The following is a 20,313-nucleotide window of genomic DNA, read 5'->3' on the forward strand; positions in this document are numbered from 1 at the left end:
ATAAACTATCTGTATTTACACATTGTTATGGGTCCACTGTCTACTTAGTAAAACTTCCTCCAAACAATAAATTCTGACAGATATTTTACTAAAACTATTAAATTCAAAATATAAAGGGAAAAAGCCCTCAAGGCCTTCAGGCAAAAAGATTAAATAACTTATAAGAGCAAATGATTTAGACATGTCAAAAGTCTTAAAAGCAATATTCCAAGCAAGGCAATAGTGGAGCAGCATTTTCAAGAAACTTAAAGAAAGTGGAAACCTAGAATTTAATATACAAATAACCTGCCCTTCTCATAACAAAACTTTAATAAAACATTTTACATTGAAAAAAATTTATAGTTTATGTCATGATTCATGGTTATTAGCTATTAAGTTATTAATGTTTATAGCTTTATAAAACTAGATTTACTCTAGTGTTAAAGGCAAAATACAAAATTGCATTTTTCAGCGAGATCTTATTTGTGAAATATATATGCCTCCTTCTCTGGAGCACACCACATGGTTCCCTTCCCCCTCTTCTCCCCCCACTCACCCCCCCAGGCCTGTTACCTTTGCCTCTCTCTCTCCTAAGCTCCAAGGGCGCTTCTTCTGCGTCTGTAACTTGTTTTCCAAGCCTACACAGCCCAGCTGGGTCATTTGTTCTACCTCTGTAAATGTCTAAATAAACTTTCACTTATAATTTGAAAAAATGAATAAAAATTACAACAAAAATGTACATATGTCTAAGTTTTATGATTATGAGTGATTTTAAAGATTTCCTCTTTTATCCTTTTATTTTGCACATTTTCTACAATACACAGGTGCTGTGGTCTAAACATTTGTGTCTTCTCAAAATTCTTATGTTAAAACCCTAATGCCCAATGTGATGGTATCAGGAGATGGGACTTTTAGGAGGTGATTAGGTCATGAGGGCATGAATGAGAGTAATGGCCTTACAAAAGATGCCCAAGAAATCTCCCTTGTTCCTCCCAACAGGACACAAGGAGAAGTCTGCAGCTGGGAAGAGACACTACACCTGATTGTGCTCGTATCCGGATCTCATACTTCCAGCCTCCAGAACTGGGAGGGAAAAAAACTTCCGTTGCTTATAAGCTATCCAGTCTGTGGTAGTGCAAATGTTACAGCAGCCAAAATGGATTATGACAGTAGGTATAATTTTAAGAATAAATTTTAAAAAACATTATTAGATTAGTCTTAAATATAATCAGAAATTTCCGAAAACAAACAAAATTGAAACAAACTCACAGATACAGAGAATGAAGTGATGGTTGCCAGAGGGGAGAGGGGTTGGGGGACTGGGTGAAGAAGGTGAAGGGATTAAGAAGTACGGATTAGTGGTTACAGAATAGTCCTGGGGATGTAAAGTACAGCACAGGAAATATAGTCAATAATATTGGAATAACTGTGTATGGTGCTAGGTGGGTCCTGGAAATAATGGTAGGACTACTTTTTAAAGCATACTTATCTAACCACTTTGTTGTACACCTGAAACTAAAACAAAATAATATTAAATGTACACTGTAATTAAAAAATAAAATAAAATTCCATATTTATATGTACTTGTATTAAAAATAAAGGGAAAGTATCCAACAGTTATTAACTGAAACAAAGTGGTATAAAATTCTGGGGTTGCTGGTCTGAAAATACTTATGAAAATATAAGATGAATTAATAGATAGTAACTTTAAATTGTATCCAAGCATATCTTTCAACACAGATTAATCTCTAGGTTTTCACATACATATATTTACATTCATGATTTTTTTCAAAATCACATTGTGTTATGATCCTTACCCTATTATCGTTATCTATTGAATTCTGAATTGTTACGAGTGCTGGGTCAGCCAAGAGAAATAATTAAGTATATAATCCACAAAGGAACAAAGGAAGAGAATATTAGATATTTTCAGCAGGTTCTATCTCAAAAATATCATCTGAAGGGTTAGACTTGTAAGAGTCCAGATGGAAATGAGGAAAATGAGGAAATCAGAGAGCTCACCCTCTTAGCTGACAACTCTTTTTCTGATTTCAGTAGAAGAACACTTTTATCCACAGCTTGGAGGGCACAGACGGAGTTGGGGGCGGCTTGAAGATACAGGCTAGTATTGGAGCCAGGGAGTCCCTGCTCCTTCGAGAACTTTATGCTCACCTGAAGGACAGGAAGAAAAGGAATGAGAGTCAGGCCAGTGTGGCCCAGTGGTTGAGCATTGACCCATGCACCAAGAGGTCACCGGTTTGATTCTTGGTCAGGACACATGCCCGGGATGTGGGCCAAATCCCCAGTGGGGAGCATGCGGGAGGTGGCCAATCGATGTTCTTTCTCATCGATGTTTCTATCTCTGTCTCCTTCTTACTTCCTCTCTCTCTAAAATTAATAAAAGAAAAAAAAAATCAAAAAAATAAAATCCTGCCCTGGCCAGTTTGGCTCAGCGGTTAGAGCGTCAGCCTGCGGTCCAGAGAGAACCCGGTTTGGTTCCCGCTAAGGGCTCGTACCTCGGTTGCAGTTTGTCCCCGGCCCTGGTTGATCGCATGGGTGGCAGCCACTCGATGTGTCCCTTTCACGTCGATGTTTCTCTCTCTCTTCCTCTCTCTCCCTCCCACTCTACCTAAACAAAATATGGAAAAATGTCCTCGGGTGAGGATTTAAAAAAAAAAAATCCCAAACTGTTAAAAAAAAAGAAATGAGAGTAAGAAAATTTCATATGAAAATAATTTGAATGCACTCTATCTTTTCCAAATAAATCTTTATAGATTTCTTTTTTTTTTTTATCCTCATCCGAGGACATTTTTGCATTTTTTGTTCAGACAGAGCGGGAGGGGGAGAGAGGGAGAGAGAGAGAGAGAAACATCGATGTGAAGGGACACATCGAGTGGCTGCCACCCGCACGACCAACCAGGGTCGGGGACAAACTGCAACTGAGGTACGTGCCCTTAGCGGGAACCGAACTCGGGTCTCTCTGGACCGCAGGCCGACGCTCTAACCGCTGAGCCAAACCGGCCAGGGCCTTTATAGATTTCTGTATCTGTGTTTCTCCTGCCTACCATCATCACCCTCAACTCTCCTTACAGGGACAGCCTCCCCTCATCTCAGGATTGGCATTGCTGTCAAAAGTTATTTTTCTGTTTGGTGATGCTTTCATCCCCTAAGAATTTACTTACAGTAACATTTATTGTGAGACTACCATATAAAGTTTATAGTAGTGAGATGACAGGGGGAAACTGCTCACCCCTCTCACTCAGGACCAGCAAGAAACTGAAGAAACATCACCTTGTTTTTAAAGCATTTGTCAATCTGGAATTTGACAGTGTCAGCCACAATTTCCCCACTGGGGTGAAGGGTATAGACGAGCAAGACAGTCACTGGAGCCAGATCAGCGCTGATGTTGATAGGGAATGAGAAGCTTCCATTCCAGGCTGTGTAAATAGGAGATGTCATCAACAGATGCAATGCCAAAAGTTTCCTGGCTCACTGGGTACATTTAGATAAAAGAGAATGGCTTATGGATAGAAAGAGCAAATTGAGCTTTATTTTAAAGGCAAAGGAATTAAATAATGGGAACTACATATACAAATATGAACACTGCATAATTTAGGCAACAATGATATTTGTGTTTTGGGCATCATTTTTGTATAATATACTGATAACCTGGCAATAATAAAAACAAGTTGAAATCTCCTTCATCAAACTATTTGGTAAGTTTGCCCTGGCTGGTTTGGCTCAGCGGTTGGAGTGTCGGCCCGGGGATCAGAGTCACAGGTTCAATTCCGGCCAAGGGCAAGTACCTCAGTTGGGTCATGCAGGAGACAACCAATTGATGTGTCTCTTTCACATTGCTGTTTCTCTCTCTCTCTCTCTCTCTCTCCCTCCCACTCTGTCTGAAGATAAATGAAACAATATCCTTGGGTGAGGATTAAAAAAATTTTTTTTGGTAAGTTACCTTGGGCCATGCTAATTGTTGCCCACCATTTACAAATTGTAATGTTAAGCACTCTTCTAACCTAACATTTTCACTCTACCACTATAACAGTTTCTTTAAAATAAAGAAAAATGAAGATGGAGTATGTATTAAAAAATAAATGTATACACCTTTGTTTCTGATTTCCTTTTGTCCACTGAGCAAGATAGCTCCTTTTGCCATCATCTGTAAAAAAAAAAAGCACCCCATGTGAAATCATATTATTTAATATATTATATAATTAACAATCTAGTGATCATTTTATTCAGTAAGATAGGATATTTTCCATGACCAAATATTAAATATTGACTTTTCACAACTTGGAAAAGATCAGATAAAATCACTACAATTGACTGAGAGCCTATTATGTGCTAGAAACTTGTTGAATGTATGCAGTCCCCTATGGAAGGGATGCATTAAGCTCTGAAATTGTTTAGACTGGCTGACTGTGAATAAGCCAATTCATTTCACTTCTTTGCCTGTTTTCTTATTTGTAAGAAAGGTTTATCCAGAAGGTTTAATGAATTAACGTGTGTAAAGCTCTCATAACACTGCCTGACACAGAATACTTACCCTAAGAGATGTTTTATTATTTCCAGTTACAAATATATAGTGGAGAAAGCTAAGGTTTCAAGAGTTTAAGCAATTTGTCTAATATCAACTAGCTTGCATGAAAAAAAGGAGAGGGTGGAGGATTTTAATTAGGCGTCTTATTATCCAAGTCCGTAGCTTTTCACCTTTCCATATGCCTTTTAGAGACAAAACAAATAAATATGGGGACAGAACCAAAAGGGCTAATTTCTTTTATTGTTTATCAAAATCAGCCTTCCACTTTAGTCTCCGGTATCTGCCTAATATTTTACTCTCACAGGGGACATAAATATTTACTTCATGTGAGTTATAATTAAATGCTTAAAATAATAGACTCTGAAGAGTAAGTGTTGCACCCTGAGGGAACTGAAATTGCCTTGATCTTTTATGTGTTCACTTACTGGTTTTTGTGTTTATTTTGAATGGTTCCAACAGCATTCACCAGCAAAGTGAGGCCAACTCAGGCTGGCATGCATGACTGATGTACAAGTTCTAAACTGCACTGTGCTAAGCAGATAGACAAGATCCAAGAATCCACCAGCTGAGACTTACCAAATAAAAGAAGCTTATCTTTGAATGTTCCCTATATGCTTCTCTGTTCAGGGAGTAATGCACACTGACAATCTTTTGTTGATTGCATCTAAGCTGCTTTGGTTCAGGAACAATCTTCAGGAAGCTATTGGTTCGGGAGTAAAATCGTGGGACTGAAATACGGGCATCCGAATACTCAGGTGTCAACCAGCTAGGAACTTGGCAGCTCTTTGGGTAAACATATGTGGCCTGAGAAGATAAAAGAAAGCAAAGGACCTTAGGGCTAAAAAGACCTTCCAACCACAGTAATTACTACAGAATAAAAGGCTTCTTATCCTTTCAAAGTAAGGAGAACCCTTAGCTTCTGGCTGACTTTAAACATTATGTTATTGGAAGTTAAAATAATAAAAGTACTCTCTCTTTTTGTGTACAAAACATGGCCAAAATTGTATGTCTATTTCAGTTGTTTTTTTTACTTTGTAATTGAAGTCAGAGAATAGCTGTAGGTCCTGTGTCTTTCAGCCACATTTAAACACTGATAAATTAATTGTAAAATTCTGTTTAAGAAGCAGAAAAAGAGAAATCATAGTACTAAGACTTCTAATCTATGCATACTGTAACCAATGGAAAAATGTCAAATCATTTTCATGAGCTATTTCTAGTTTCTCAGAAGCAAATAATTTGTTAGAGAATTTATAACAATAATAATAGGCCATTATTATCTCATCCTCTTGAAAAAGCATTCTCACGTATTATCTAACAAACAAGCAATTTCATAAAAGTCTCTAAATTTTAAAACTTTATTAAAATATGTTCTCAGTACAAGTGATCTTTTAAAAGATTCTTAATGTTCAAAATTCCTAAGATTTGAATCCTCTGTGGGATCTCATCTACTCTTTGATGTCTTACTTTCAGGTTGAACTCTGGATCAAATATATCTGAAGTGTCGATAGATAACTGAGCTTCACCATTTTCATCTGTGGTGTAATTTCCTATAAGTTTGCCATTGAGCTCCAACTGCAATAACTTGTTCACCATAGGGACATTATCAGGACCAGAAAATGTAAGCTGCACCAAAAAAAAAAAAAGAGAGAGAGAGAGAAGCATTAATTTAATTTTTAAAGTTCAAAATGCACATTTCTACTGAGAAGAAATTTTCTATTCATAAATGTAATCATTTCTTTGTATTTTCTTAAATTCTAACAGTCAGATGTTCTATTAAATAAATATATAATATGGAAACAGCTATAATTTTATCTACGACTTTCTTTTAGTCTAGAACTGTTTCCAGTATATCAGATGCAGTAATGCTGCAAATGTGTTATGAAAGCAGGAAAAACATGTCCAGAAAATTTGCAAGGGCAATCTATGATCCAAGAAAATAAAATGACAACATATATTTTTTAGTCAATCCTACTGTGCCAAAATAAGGAATTCCTCTTCTGTAGAAAGGGTCCATGTTCTCAAAGTTCACAGTCCCAAGAAATGAAGTGATAGAAATAGAAGCCTTTTCACTGATCTGCACACCTATAAGCAATAAAAAAAAATGTCAAGGAAGATCATTTGATCTTTATTATATGTACAATCTTATATGTTTCTCACTAACTTCTGCACTTGTAAATGTTTCCAGTTGTATTAAATCAGAGGTTGACAAACTTCTGTAAAGCTTTGGTAGTTACTGTTCTAAGCTTTTGGGCCACATGGCCTTGTGTCCCAACTACTCAACTTTGTTTTTGTAGCTCTTAAGCAAGGTAAACAAATGTGGTCCTGTTCCAAGTTGAGTGTAGCATTTACACAATAATTTTAAATATTATTAGGAAAGGCTTATTTAAAAGCAACCCTCAAGTTGATCTATTAACAAATGTACTCCACAGTACTCTACTGAACAATGATTGCTTTGTAGTTGGTGAGTATTGCTAACTCAGTAACCTTCTCCCCAGTAACCTGCATATGTCCTCAAGTTGCCCATAAAACACCACCGTTACCTGTCCCGGTTTCTGTAGCAGTTACAGTGATATGAAATAACATGAAAAATCCAGAACGGTAGAGTTGGAAGACTTTTGTATTTATAGTTTGAGAAACACAACCATTTCTCAACTGAAAAATAAAGAGAATATACAATAAAAAAGTTAGAGATTGAAAAGTTTTAAAAGAATATGGAGTTTTATTACAGATACATATTCCCCCCATCCCCTGACTCAATGGCTCCACCTCACAAAAAAACTTGTTGAAATGACTACAGACTTACAAAGATGGAGGGAGAGAGGTTGTCATCAGCAATTTAAACAAAATAAGGAGATAGTGTATATTTTACAGATTTCAGGGTTATTCTCCTGGAAATAATGTGGATGGGGAAAAGTTAAAAGATACAAATAGAATTTATATTTTAAAGATAAGAAATTAAAATCATCTGGAGAGGCACTAAGAACAGATGGAACAGAAGCACACCTCAAATGTGTAATACCAAAACACGATTTAATGTAAACTCGCCATTTAAAATAAGGAAAAATCTATGGATAAGCTTTCGTTGGTGATGTCAGTAACTAGAAAAATATAGATTTAGTTATATTTAGAATAAAGAGTATTTATTAATTCCAAATTTAAACATGTTAGAAGAATGTATCGATTCATTTGATTCTCAAAACTGCTATATGAACTAAACACGGTGATCATATTCATTATATGGATGAATAAACTGAAGCACAGGTAGATTACATAATCTGCCCAAGGTCACATAGTTAGAAGGTTTTGGAACTAACTGACCATTCCAATTTCAGAGTGTGTGCTCCTCTGAACCATCAACTATAATATTAACAATAATAAAATAGGAAATTTTACTCTGTATCTAATGATGATTATCTCCGAATACAATCAATTTAAAAAGAAATAATAAAAGTACTCAGAAGAACCTTAATTGCTTTGAAATTAAGAAAAAATATTTTCCAGTAATACTGAGTCAAAGAGAAAATGTAAGGTAAATAAATCAATATGAATCTAGATATTAGTGTCAAGGGAAAAAATGCTTTATATCAAGATAGATGTTGTTTAGCTATGGTTGAGGAAAATGTAGAACATTATGTTTTCAACAATAAGAAACAACTAATATATTTTAAAAACAACAAAATCAACTAAATTTTTATGGAAAAGAATTAATAAAAAAACAAAAATTTATTTAGGAACACAGAAGTAATATTAGAAAGAAAATTTAAAAAAAAGTCAGAGTAAGACCAATAAATTAGATGAACATTTTATAAGCATGATTGAGAATAAAAAGGGAGAGCAAAACTGTACAAGATTAGGTGCTAACACAACTGAATATCCATCTGTAAGAAAGCAAAATTTCTTATTTTAGAACATAATAAAAAAGTACTTTATATTGTTACTAAAATGTTTAAAATCTTAAGAGTGTACTTAGCTTCACATAAAGCATAGTGGCAGGAGAGATCTTTTCTAAGGCTGAGAACTCAGAAATATTTAGAACTTTGGTATTTCAAATATACCACAATTGAAGTCAATATTTAAATAATACTTGAAAAACAATATTTGCTTAGAGACCAGAGGGAAATATTTATAATAAAAGAAAGTTTCAATTTCACAGAAACAGGAAGAAAAAGAATAATTGAGTTCTCAGAAAAACAAATCCTAACTGATAGCAAAAATATGAAAATATGCTCAAACTCATTAGTAATGCATACTTAAACAAAATAAATGTGTCTATCAAAATGACAAAAATTTTAAACCTTTTATACATATATATTGCTGACAGAGGTTTGAATTCTTAAAACTTTTTTGTACAGCATGCTAATATTTTAAAATTAAAATTATATGTGATTCTACCTATCTATTTATCTATCTATCAATCATCTACTGTGACTCAGAAAACCAACTCCTAGTAATCTATTTTAAATAAATAAGACCTCTATGTATAAAGATAGTTTTAGCCGATTATTTATTGCTCTATTTTTCACACTGTGTGTGTGTGGGGGGGATAAAACATTAGCTGAATGAACACCCATCACTTGGGAAAGTCACTAAATCACATTACAACCACACCACAGAATAACATGCTGCTGGTGTGAAAAAATTCCACTCAGCCTTTCTTAGCCTGTAATTGCTATCTAAAAGATAGGTTTCTGTCCATCTTTACCAAATCTTGATTTACCTAAAGAATTTTCACCAAATTTGGTGAGTAAATTCTGCACAATCAAGCTTAAAATATAAACAGTGAAGTATATGCAAAAATACACTTTTGAAGTCCAGAAGTGATTGTCAGAGAGGTGGGCAGAGTTGTTCACCTCAGGTTAAAGTCCTCAGACCAAGAAAGCAAATGGTGGCTTCAAAAATGAACTTCAAATCTAAAGTGATAAATGTAGATATTCTGAACTGCAGATGTTTGCAAATAATCTTTTCTCGTAGGAACAATTCTAGGTTGCATTCAGAATACCAGAAGGGATTCATTTATTTAAAGGATAATTAATGATTCCCTAAAGAAAGATCAGGGAGGTCACCTAGACAGAATATAAAACAAGGAAGCCAATAAGAGCTTTTACTTCTAAAAATTTATTACTCTATAGGTGGGTAACAATATACGTAGCCTAGAGAATAAGAGACTATTGTTAAACATTGTATTTTTTTCCTCCTTTACCTTACCTAGCTGAAACTTCTATATTCACAAAATGTAAATAGTGTTACATCCCTTTTATAAATGAAATGAAAGAAAGAATAATAAAAAAATGAACGAGAACTTTTTTGAAATAAAGATCATGATGTGTACCTGTACAATAAATTGTTCACATATTTCATTGATGTATTTCTCACAATTCCTAGAGGAAAAATATTTTCTGCACACTCGAATTGTGGCTTTCCCTTGCACAGGTTGGCCAAAGGTGTACCTAGTAGGAGAAGGTGTACTGGTAATTATAGATGAAGAGAACCATGGTAACATTTTATGGTCTTTTTCAGAAATTATACATGAAATCACTAAACTATGATTACCCCAATGACCAAATTCCATTAGGAATCCTCCTCATCTATTGGTGATATCGTCCAACCAGGATTTAGATTAAATTAGGCATCTGATTGGTGAGCAGGATTCAGTTGCTTTTAAAAAAGAAATTAAAGGTAATGTATATATGACTCAAACATATCAGTGAATAGGATATTTCAATTTAAAAACTCACTAAATTGAGTTTTTAAAATTATATTTTAATCTGATAGAAATATAAAAATTGAGCCTGGCCGGTGTGGCTCAGTTGGTTGAGCGTCGACCCACGCACCAAGAGGTCACCATTTTGATTCCTGGTCAGGTTGTGGGCCAAATCCCCAGTGTGGGGTATGCAGGAGGCCGCCAATTGATGTTCTCTCTCATCAATGTTTCTATCTCTCTCTCCCTCTCCCTTCCTCTCTCTCTAAAATCAATAAAGGAAAAAAAAAAAGAAATATAAAAATTGTTTGCAGCACTTTTTTCTTTAGCAGAAAATATATGTAAACTAAATATGCTTTGACTAAAAGTACAGTGTCTTTATGGAGTGAAGTTAAATAAATATCTAATTTTTTTAAAACACACAAAAAAACCCCTAATACAAGTTTTTAAAAATTTTAATCAAAGGCAAATACAATTGATCTGAAGTTTTGTTTTTTTTTTTGTTAGTTGAGAATTTGGTCCACTAAGATTCAGAAAAACAGATAACAAATGTGAATATGAAAAAACTCAATATAATTAAATTTATCAATACTACTTTCTAATTGTTGAACACTACTATATATCCAGTGTTTACTTAGCTTATTTATTTGTCTAAGTGACCCTGAGATGTAGGTATATTATCTCATTTTATAGATTATTAAACTGAGATCAAGTAACTCACTTCTCCACATTGTAATTGTTGGAATTAAAACTCAGACTCAGATCTTCTTCACTCCTCAGTCCATGCTCCTTCCAGTGTACTAATTTATTTCTCTCTGTTTAAAAAATCTTAATATTTCTAAGATTTTGACTCAACCCAAATGATTACATCCCTTGGTCAGCTCTAAATATTAATTACATGTGAAAGAAAGGCAAGATTAAGTTATATCTGAAATATCTTACTTCTTCTTACTATCTTTTATTTATGAAATAAAGCTCTTATTGTATTATTATCTACAAGTAAATGCATGCTTGTGAAATATGCAGCTAAAATTTTCATACACTTCAAAATAATCATTATTTCTTGTTTTTAATTAAAAGCTTTTGATGGCCCAGCTGGTATAGGCTCAGTGGTTGAGTGTCGACCCATGCACCAAGAGGTCGCTGGTTCAATTCCTGGTCAGGGCACATGCCCAGGTTGTGGGCATGATTTCCAGTGGGAGGCATGCAGGAGGCGGCCAATCAATATTCTCTCTCATTGATGTCTCTATCTCTCTCCCTCTCCCTTCTTCTCTCTCTAAAATCAATAAAATAAAAATTATTTTGAAAAAGCTTTTGGTGGCTATTAATTCAGTTTGTTAATATGTCTGCCTGTCAGCAAGTTTTCTTCCTTCTTATAAGAGCAATGCATCTCTGAGGTTGTTTGCTAAAATAATCTACTTTGCTGTTGTTTTCTCTAGCTGCTCCAAGCTAAGTTCCAGGGTATTCTAATGAAACAATGCACAGACACAGTGTTATACAACTTGAGCTAGGCAACTGATTCACTGATGTTAACTTCTAGACATGCTGATTCTGCTCATCATATTTTCATAGCCTGCCCAGAACTAACCTTGTAGCAAGCATAGCTCCTGTGTCTCAATTGCCTGGTCTTGTTTAAAGATATTATTATTGCTGATACTACAGTACTATTTAATGTCAACTATAAGTAAAATATAACATTAAAGAAGTTTCAAGAAGTTCCAATTTCAAATTAGTATTTAGCTTAGCAAGTCTTTTATGAAGGTGATACTTGATAAATATTTTGGTTCTTCTGATAGGTGTTTTTAATATACCATTGGGCAAATAAATTGTAGATGTTAATCTCATTGATAGTTCTGGCTTTGTGAAGGGTTTTTAAGTGAAGTCAACTTATGTTCGTGGATTTCTTAAAGCTTATGTTGACTATCCCATTATTTTTTTTCTTTTATTTATTTATTATTAATTTATCTTTATTGTGTTTTTTTTTAACACAGATAATCTATGATCTCTTGTATATTACATTTTTGAAATTCTGGCATATATTCAGCTACTTTTCCTGAAACTAAAAAAAATGTGATTATTATTCTAGAATCTAAAGAACATTTTAAATGCTATACAAAAGCTAAAAACTTGTTTTCCCACAATTCTTTGTGGCATCCATGAGCACTACCCCTACCTGTTGATTAGACAGCCCTTTGTAGCTTTGATATACTGCTGAAAATATTCAAAGGCAAGTAATTTGTATGTCATCAATTAAATAGTGTTTAAAAACTATGGCAAATAGTAACTTATTGTTGTTGTGGTTAATCCTCATTTGAGGATATTTTTCCATTGAAAATGGAGGGGAGAGAGCGAGACAGAGAGAAAGAGAGAAACACTGATGTGGGAGAGACACATCAACTGGTTGCCTCCTGCAGGACTCTGATGGGCTAGGGATCAATTGTGCAACTCTGGTACGTGCTCTTGACCAGGAATCGAACCCACAATCCTTTGGTCCATGGGCCAATGCTCTAACCTCTGAGCCAAACCATCCAGGGCAGGTAGTAACATTTTTAATTGTCGACATGAGATACAACAGTTTTTGGTTAGGAAAAATAGCTCTGAAGTCAAGTAGCATAGGTCTAAATCCAAGTTCTGCCATCAAAAAGCTCCATTAATGCTGATAAGTTATTTCAATTTTTTGTGTATTATTATCTTTCTATATAAAATTAAAATGATAATAGCTCCTATCTCATAGCATTTTGGTGAGAATACAATGAATGCAATGCTTAGCCCAGTAACTGGTACTCAATAAATGTTAGCTATTTTAATTATTTTTTAGAAATTTGAGAAAAGGCATCACACTTTTTAAAAAGATAAATGGCATTAGAAATAATTTCCCAAAAAGAAAATAAAAATTTCTCAAATCATGTAGGTTTTTTGTTTTTATTTTTTCATTAAGAGGATTCAAATTGCCCTGGCCAGTTTGGCTCAGCAGTTGGAGCATCGGCCTGTGGACCAGAGAGTTCAGGGTTCGGTTCCCACTAGGGGCACATACCAAAAAAAAGAGGATTCAAATGAACTCAACTAAATTGATAAAATGCCTTGTTTTCACCAAAACATTTTTAAAAGTTTCCTTTCTTTTTTTTTTTTTAAATGAAAATACTCATGTTGATGAAGGTGTAATGAGGCAGGTACTTTTGTACTAGCTGTTGGAATTGTACATTGACACAACATATTTAGTGAGAAATGTGGTGATCAAAAGACTAAAAGAATGTTACACGTTTTGTTTTGGTAATTCCAATTGTAGAAATTTTTTGTAAGTACTTTTTAGTTCAAAAGCTACTTCTTATACACTTTTATACAAAGACATATACTATAACAGTATTTATTACTAGGAAACAAAATGGAACAGCCTACATGTTATATAATGAAAGAATGCCATCAAAAAGCTCCATTAATGCTGATAAGTTATTTCAACTTTTTGTGTCTTAATTTTGTAAATATTGTCACTGTGTGGTTTGTAAGTTGGTCATGCATTCCACACTGCATGCAACAGCTGCTAAGTAAATTTGGTCTAGACACCTGGAGATATTTATGCAGCAAGGAACTGGAATTCATGAAAAGATTGGCATAATGTAGGGACATGTTTTCTTGATTATAGTGGGTAGAAAAGTATATTTGCAATTGTGAAACTTCATAAAAGGTTAGAGGAGAATAAATCACAATGTTAATAGTGTCAGTAGAATTAATTATAGGCAATTTCTTATGTTCTTCTTTATATTTTTAAAATATCTTACAATGAGATTTCATTACTTATCTGATAATTTTAATATACACATATAAAGAATTAAAGTTATATGGTTAATTTAATTTCTCATTCTCTCTGAGCCTTGCATTGACCTGTGAAGTCAAATCTTTGCAAAAAAGTACTTACTTAGCACAAGCATCCACTTGGAATTCATCATCTAAAATAGTTACTGTTCGTGGTACATTGACCTTTAATTCAAATTTAGGCAACACTGGAAACAAAGAGAAATATATTTCAGCCCCCACAATCACGGGAGAACAAAACTCATTACAATTCTGTAACTAAGTGTACTCTACACAATATTTTCCTCTGTATATACCTGTATAGACCACATTTCAACTGCCCCAAATTCTGAGTGGCAACAGTGAGTGATGCTGTCTCATTAATGATTAATTATTCCTCTTTATTTTCTCCTCTCTATTCTCATAATTTCACATTTTATTTGTTGTTATCCTTCAGATCCTTGCTAGAAGATTGTGCTGATTCTACAAAATGAGATATGTCTTAGGAAGAAAAGGCAGAGGTCAGAAAAGGGTGCAGGCAAGGAATGAGGGGCAAGAAGGATAAAGCAGAACAGGCCAAGAGAGGAAGATGGCAGAAGGCCAAGTAGAGCCCTGCCTACTTTTCTTAATCTGACACAAAGGCTGCTTTGCTAAGTCCTTCGAAATCTTCGTTCTTGTAGAACAACTATAAGTAGCAGTTGGTTACCATATCTTTTAACAGTAAATTGGTGTATCAATATCTTTCCCGATGCTCTTTTCACAACAATGGAGTAATTGCCAAACATTGGTTCTGAAATCAATCTGAATGAAAGTTGGGTAATATTTTGAAAAGAAGTCACATTTTTCCATTGAGAAATCCCATTTTTTTGAGGATCCTAGGAAATAAAGAAGTTATATGAAATAAAGAGGTTATATGAAAGTATTATCTTTTCCTTCTTCATTTGGGTACTTTCTGTAGTTATGGGAAGTAAAGAACGCTCTGCTATTTGAGTAACCTAATATCTCAAATTGTAAAAACAACATAATTTCCTTAGATATTCAAATTTATTCTAATAGCATATCTCTCTTAAGCCCAAAAAGATAGGAAAAAAATAATCTATAATTAATACTTTTAATTTTGGTCTTTCTGAACCAGAGTTGCATAGTTAAAGAATTTAAAACTCAGTCTCCATGCTTCAGAGTAGTCCTCTTTCAAGTATAGTGACAAACACCAGTAGATGCACAAGGAGATACTTATCTTTCCAAATACTTGTGAATATTGTCACTGTGTGGTTTGTCAGTTGGTCATGCATTCCACACTGCATGCAACAGTTGCTAAATTCTACAAGAAAGGATTGATAATGCCACCCTTTCTCTGTCATTTGCTGTTAGCCTATTGCGGCTTATGTGAGCGTAGCTCAATACATTTACTGATATGACCCAATTGTGATCAAAGAAATCCTGATGAAAAGATTTCTACAAAGAAACAAAAACATTATTTCCTACTCACTTTTTTTCTTTCCTCTACAATAAAGTCTTGAAAGCGAAATTAATTTCTTGGACTTCCTTTCAATAAGGATTGCCCATGTGACTCAGTGCTGGAAAATTAAATGTAAGTGGCAGTCACTGGGTAAAAATTCTAAGAAATTCAGACTCAGCTGGCATTGAAAATAAAACAACACAATGAGGATGACAAAGAAGTAGAAGAAGCCTGGGTCCTGGGTAACTATGCTGTTACTGTCCTAACTCGGAAATATCTACACTCAGACATTTAAACTAATATTAGTTCTGCTTCTGTTGCTTTCAATGGAACACAATACTAGTTGGACTAGGTCATGAAGATAATAATCTTCATAGGTTATTAACCATGCAGGAAACATAAAAATGACTGACTTGACATTTACCCTACTAGAATGATGAGCTATTTTTCACTCATATAACAAAGTCAAAAACATTCAAATTATAAGGATTATTTGAAGCATGTATTTATACACATAATCATTAATAATAAACCTAGATTCTGGGTACTAGCTTTTAGAATTAGTTAATAAAAACAGTACATATGTTTTATGCAGAGATTCAAATATATATGTTGGAGTTGATTGTTATTTACTGATAGGCATAAGACTTCATATATATTTGAATGTCATACTACACACGACATTAAAGATTTGAATTAGTGGAGACTCCATTACCTATTTTTTTGAAAGCAAACATTCTATTTTATAATATTATCACCTTCTAGCTAACTTCTAAATTTGTAGGTATCTATGTTTTCTATTTTCTTAAAATAAGATATGGATAGATTAAGATTTGAGAAGGGCCAGCAGCCAAAGTAAGTAATTTTAAACTTAAACCTCCTTTACAAAGAGCCCAATCTTTTCCTTGAAAACCTAAGTTACTACATTTGCCACATAGACTATACCAAAGTGACAGCCCTCTATTTAGATCTTCATCTTACATTGTGTACATAAAGATTTCTCCTCACCTATTTCAGTTATCTTAATTTGTAACTATGCTTAATAAAAACTAGACACAAGCCACTATTTATCTGAATATTCAAAATAATGAAAATGAAAAAAACAAAAACAATCTTTTACCTGAAGTGTGATTAAAGGATACTAAAAGAGGAGAAAAAAACAAACAAAACAGGTTAATATTGTAATAGTACATTGCTTTTTGGCCACATATTGTATTTATAAAGATTATTTGATTTAATTTAAGTATTGAGACTTAGCCCTCACTTTCCCAGAGGGTCGATTCTACTGCAAAAATTTCATGCAACCCATATTATCCTCACATGATGAAAAGTCTTAAAGAAATATAAATTAACTCACAATAAAGGAAAGTTTTAGGTGTAAATTTGAGGTTTAGCAATGAAACTATACCTATATAGTTCTCTATGTTAAAATCTATTATTACACTTATGAAAAGTTTCCTAACGACACCTTATATAGCAATAGATTTGTTTAATTTGCTTATATTTTATTGTACCATTAGAAATTATTGAACTCACCAACTCCTCAACAGGTTTGAACTTGGTATTCAGTGTCACAATACGAACTTGAACTAAAAGAAAAGAGAAAGAGGGGGCAATATTTTTTTCTTGTTATTTCTCTCCCAGGTAAAATTGCTTATACATAAACAGGGAAATTAATTGCTTTGCTATCATAGAATATTTCCCTGCCTTCTCCCATAGCTCTGATTTGATCTTTTGAGATCTGAGATCCATTTGGAAAGATCTTATATTGCATATGTGTAATTCCTCTGTTGACAATGCTGGTTGTTACCAAAGCTGACACTAGCCACTGCCACCATCGGAATTGGTGGCAGAATGAGTCATAGAAGGACAAATGTGAAATACGTATCGTAGGAGTTAGACAATCTTTCTGGAAAAATATATTGATTTTAACAAACATTATAGTATGTTAATTTTAGCAGAATTCTAGAAAATCATTTTAGCTACTTTTGAACATATACCTATCCGCATGGCATTTTAATAAATCCAGAGAGAGAATATAATGCAGCAAAATAATCTCACCATATAAATTCTGTTTTAACTTTTTATTTATTTTCAATAAATCATATATATATGATATATATATTAGAACATGTATAGATGCTCTCATTTAACCCTCTATTTTATAAATGAGAAAACTAAAGCTCTCTAAGATCAGAATTTGCTTGGCAAAAGCCAATAATTTATTAACAGAGTCAAGACAAAAAATATATTCTTCTGAACCCTTGTTTGTTATTCATTCTGCTACCTTCTGATTACAATAATAAAGAAATGAGAAGATCTTTGGTTTGGTTTTCAGATTTATGGTTACTTCTACTGGTCTGAATAATAATAATAGTGATAATAAATGTCATTTATGGAATCTTTACTATATGGTAGGTACCATTTTATATTGACTATCTTATTTTATTCTCACAATATTTGTATAAGTGAGATACTTTGATTATCTTCACTCTGAAGATTTAAAAAATTGAGTCTAAATAGAGGTTTAACTACTTTACCCAACTGGTAAATTATGGAACAACTATTCAAACCGAATGATTTTGTTCCACATGCCATGTTTGGTACCACTGTGTTATGTAAGCCTGTTACTAGAATTTGTACAAAGTAAAAGTGGCATGCAAAATTTTAAGAAGCAAAGCATTCAATTATTGGAGTGGGAGGGAATTACTTTATAATTGACCTAGTCAACCAGTAAAAATTCTAGAAATTCACATTCCTATAACATTAAGAATAAATTTAAGACTAAAATCTATGTGTTTGGTTTGCTCTAAATTTGAAGAATGTGTTTGTAAGGTCAATGATACAAAGGAAACATGAATATTGACTTACCATTCTCTCCAGGTTTATAGATGGGTTTATCTGTCTGCACAAAGGTTACTGTCTCTTCTGAAGTGAGTGCTACTGACCTTCTCTCAAAGATTTTAAGAGTATGTCCCTTAGCCAACAATGTCACAAAAGCTAACTGTTCAGAGGGCTTTTGAGAGACCTGTTTATGTTAAAGAACAGAGAATGGGATGATTATTTTTAGACATTAAGAAGGAGAACAATCTCTTAATTTGGCTTCTCAATCTGAGAGAGTTTTGTAAATCCATTATTTCTTCACGAGAGACTTAGTGATTACTTGTTACAATTTCTATATTTAACATAAGAATAGTTTCTAACTAACTTCTTTTTATGTCTTCTTGTCTTTTTTGTTGTTGCCCTAAATCCCAATTCTGCTTCCCTTTACCTAGATTCTGTTTTCTCTTATTGTTAAACAGTTCTATCAAAAAATAGTAATTATGTCTTATAATCACCCCAATAATAAAAATGACAATATTTCACAAGGTTTTTTGCCTATGATAATTTTTATTTTATTTCTTGCCTCTCAGAAATTTTCTAGTTTTATCCTCTAGCTTCTATAATTCAACTGAAATCAAAACTTGTTATTCCTTTAAAACTAAATTTTAAATAATAATTTCATGTTCCCATCTAAAGTTCTGGAATGGCAAATTCAGTGCCTCACCTTGAAATCTGCACAAGCATAGAAGTTCTCCTCCTCCACAGATTGGTCAAAAATAGTGATACTGACTTCAGCATACTCTACGACAACACTCAAGGATACAGACTCATTCAGGTTTAAAAGGTGGAGACAAGCCTTTTCTGTAGAATGACTCTGAATTACAGAGGAGACCCACAGAATATATTGCCTATGCAAAGAAAGTAATGAACACTCTAAACAAGTGTAGAATAAATGCAGAACATGCATTAAAAGCAATGTTAGCTTACTGAAATAGTCTTGAAACACACACATTTTTCATTATAATAAACTTTAAGTATGAAGAGAGAGGCATCTTAAGAAAACTATGTCAATTCCCTTTATACACTTGTTAAACATTTATAAGACAAATCAGCACTGAGTCTTAGAAGTGGTAAAATATCAACTTATGTAATAAGGCCACTTTGCCAGTACTTTAATATGAATAGAGAGTATAATATTCCCTTACGGTTCTGAAGCCACAGCAACAGTAAAATGAAGCCAGAAGGTGCTCAGGAAAATGTTAGGCACCATTTTATCCCAATGCCCGAACAATAAAGACTTCAAGGTAACTACTTTCTCTGTCTCTTTGTCTTTCTTTTTCTCTTATTAGAAGTCAGCTGCCTCAACTCTCCACTGTCTTTCCTTTCCTCTGCTCTGATTTTATAGCCACACAATGAAGGATCAATTATTTTTTTGGAGCAAGTATCATGAGAACCATCAATCACACTTAGATCACCTTTCCCATTAATTCTCAGGGGCTGTTACTTAATATATGACTTCCTTCTTAAATTCACGGATGCTGCTGTTTTTGGAATTAGCAGCACAGGCTGGACAGGAAGAAAGAGAAAAAACAAAGAAAGCAGTTGTGTGACAGTTAGGAGTTCATTAGTTTAATTTACTCCCTCACTCAGAGGGCTGCCTGCAGTATCAAAAGTATTCATTTGTAGGAATTAGCACACATAAGAAAACTGCCCCTCTAAAGAACTGAAGTCATTCTAATTCCTAAAAGGTAAATTTTCCAGGCTTCTGAGAGAAATAGCATATCTAATGTTGTCAAAACCAAGATGAAAATAGATATCTCAATGCAGGCTCATTTTACAGATAATTGAAACTGTTCAGTCATTCTTTTATAATTTCATAATAAAGAATACAGCATTTAAAATGCTAATATGGCCCTGACCGGTTTGGCTCAGATGTTGGAGCATTGGCCTGTGGACCAGAAAGTCTTGGGTTTGGTTCCTGCTAGGGGCACAAACCAAAAAAAAAAAAAAAAAAGAATA

At 33.7% G+C, this 20,313-nt stretch overlaps 1 protein-coding gene across 1 annotated transcript in view; it reads right to left on the bottom strand.

The window, feature by feature from the left end:
* LOC118623324 (ovostatin homolog 2-like) overlaps window positions 1-19,564 on the bottom strand; it is a 42,335-nt gene extending 22,771 nt beyond the window's left edge. Inside the window, exons 1-15 of the mRNA XM_036250837.1 lie at window positions 19,500-19,564; window positions 19,019-19,202; window positions 18,343-18,499; window positions 17,008-17,060; window positions 16,592-16,612; window positions 14,719-14,887; window positions 14,137-14,221; window positions 9,855-9,972; window positions 7,066-7,177; window positions 6,498-6,607; window positions 5,990-6,148; window positions 5,102-5,329; window positions 4,090-4,144; window positions 3,271-3,416; window positions 2,002-2,151 (exon numbers count right to left, since the gene is read on the bottom strand). Of these exons, the coding sequence (XP_036106730.1) occupies window positions 2,002-2,151; window positions 3,271-3,416; window positions 4,090-4,144; window positions 5,102-5,329; window positions 5,990-6,148; window positions 6,498-6,607; window positions 7,066-7,177; window positions 9,855-9,972; window positions 14,137-14,221; window positions 14,719-14,887; window positions 16,592-16,612; window positions 17,008-17,060; window positions 18,343-18,499; window positions 19,019-19,202; window positions 19,500-19,564 (1,812 nt within the window). The remainder of the gene's footprint in view (window positions 1-2,001; window positions 2,152-3,270; window positions 3,417-4,089; window positions 4,145-5,101; window positions 5,330-5,989; window positions 6,149-6,497; window positions 6,608-7,065; window positions 7,178-9,854; window positions 9,973-14,136; window positions 14,222-14,718; window positions 14,888-16,591; window positions 16,613-17,007; window positions 17,061-18,342; window positions 18,500-19,018; window positions 19,203-19,499) is intronic.
* Between the last annotated feature and the right edge of the window lie 749 nt (window positions 19,565-20,313).

Source organism: Molossus molossus, unplaced genomic scaffold (genome assembly GCF_014108415.1).
Source record: "Molossus molossus isolate mMolMol1 unplaced genomic scaffold, mMolMol1.p scaffold_m16_p_10, whole genome shotgun sequence".
In the NCBI taxonomy this organism is placed as follows: domain Eukaryota; kingdom Metazoa; phylum Chordata; class Mammalia; order Chiroptera; family Molossidae; genus Molossus; species Molossus molossus.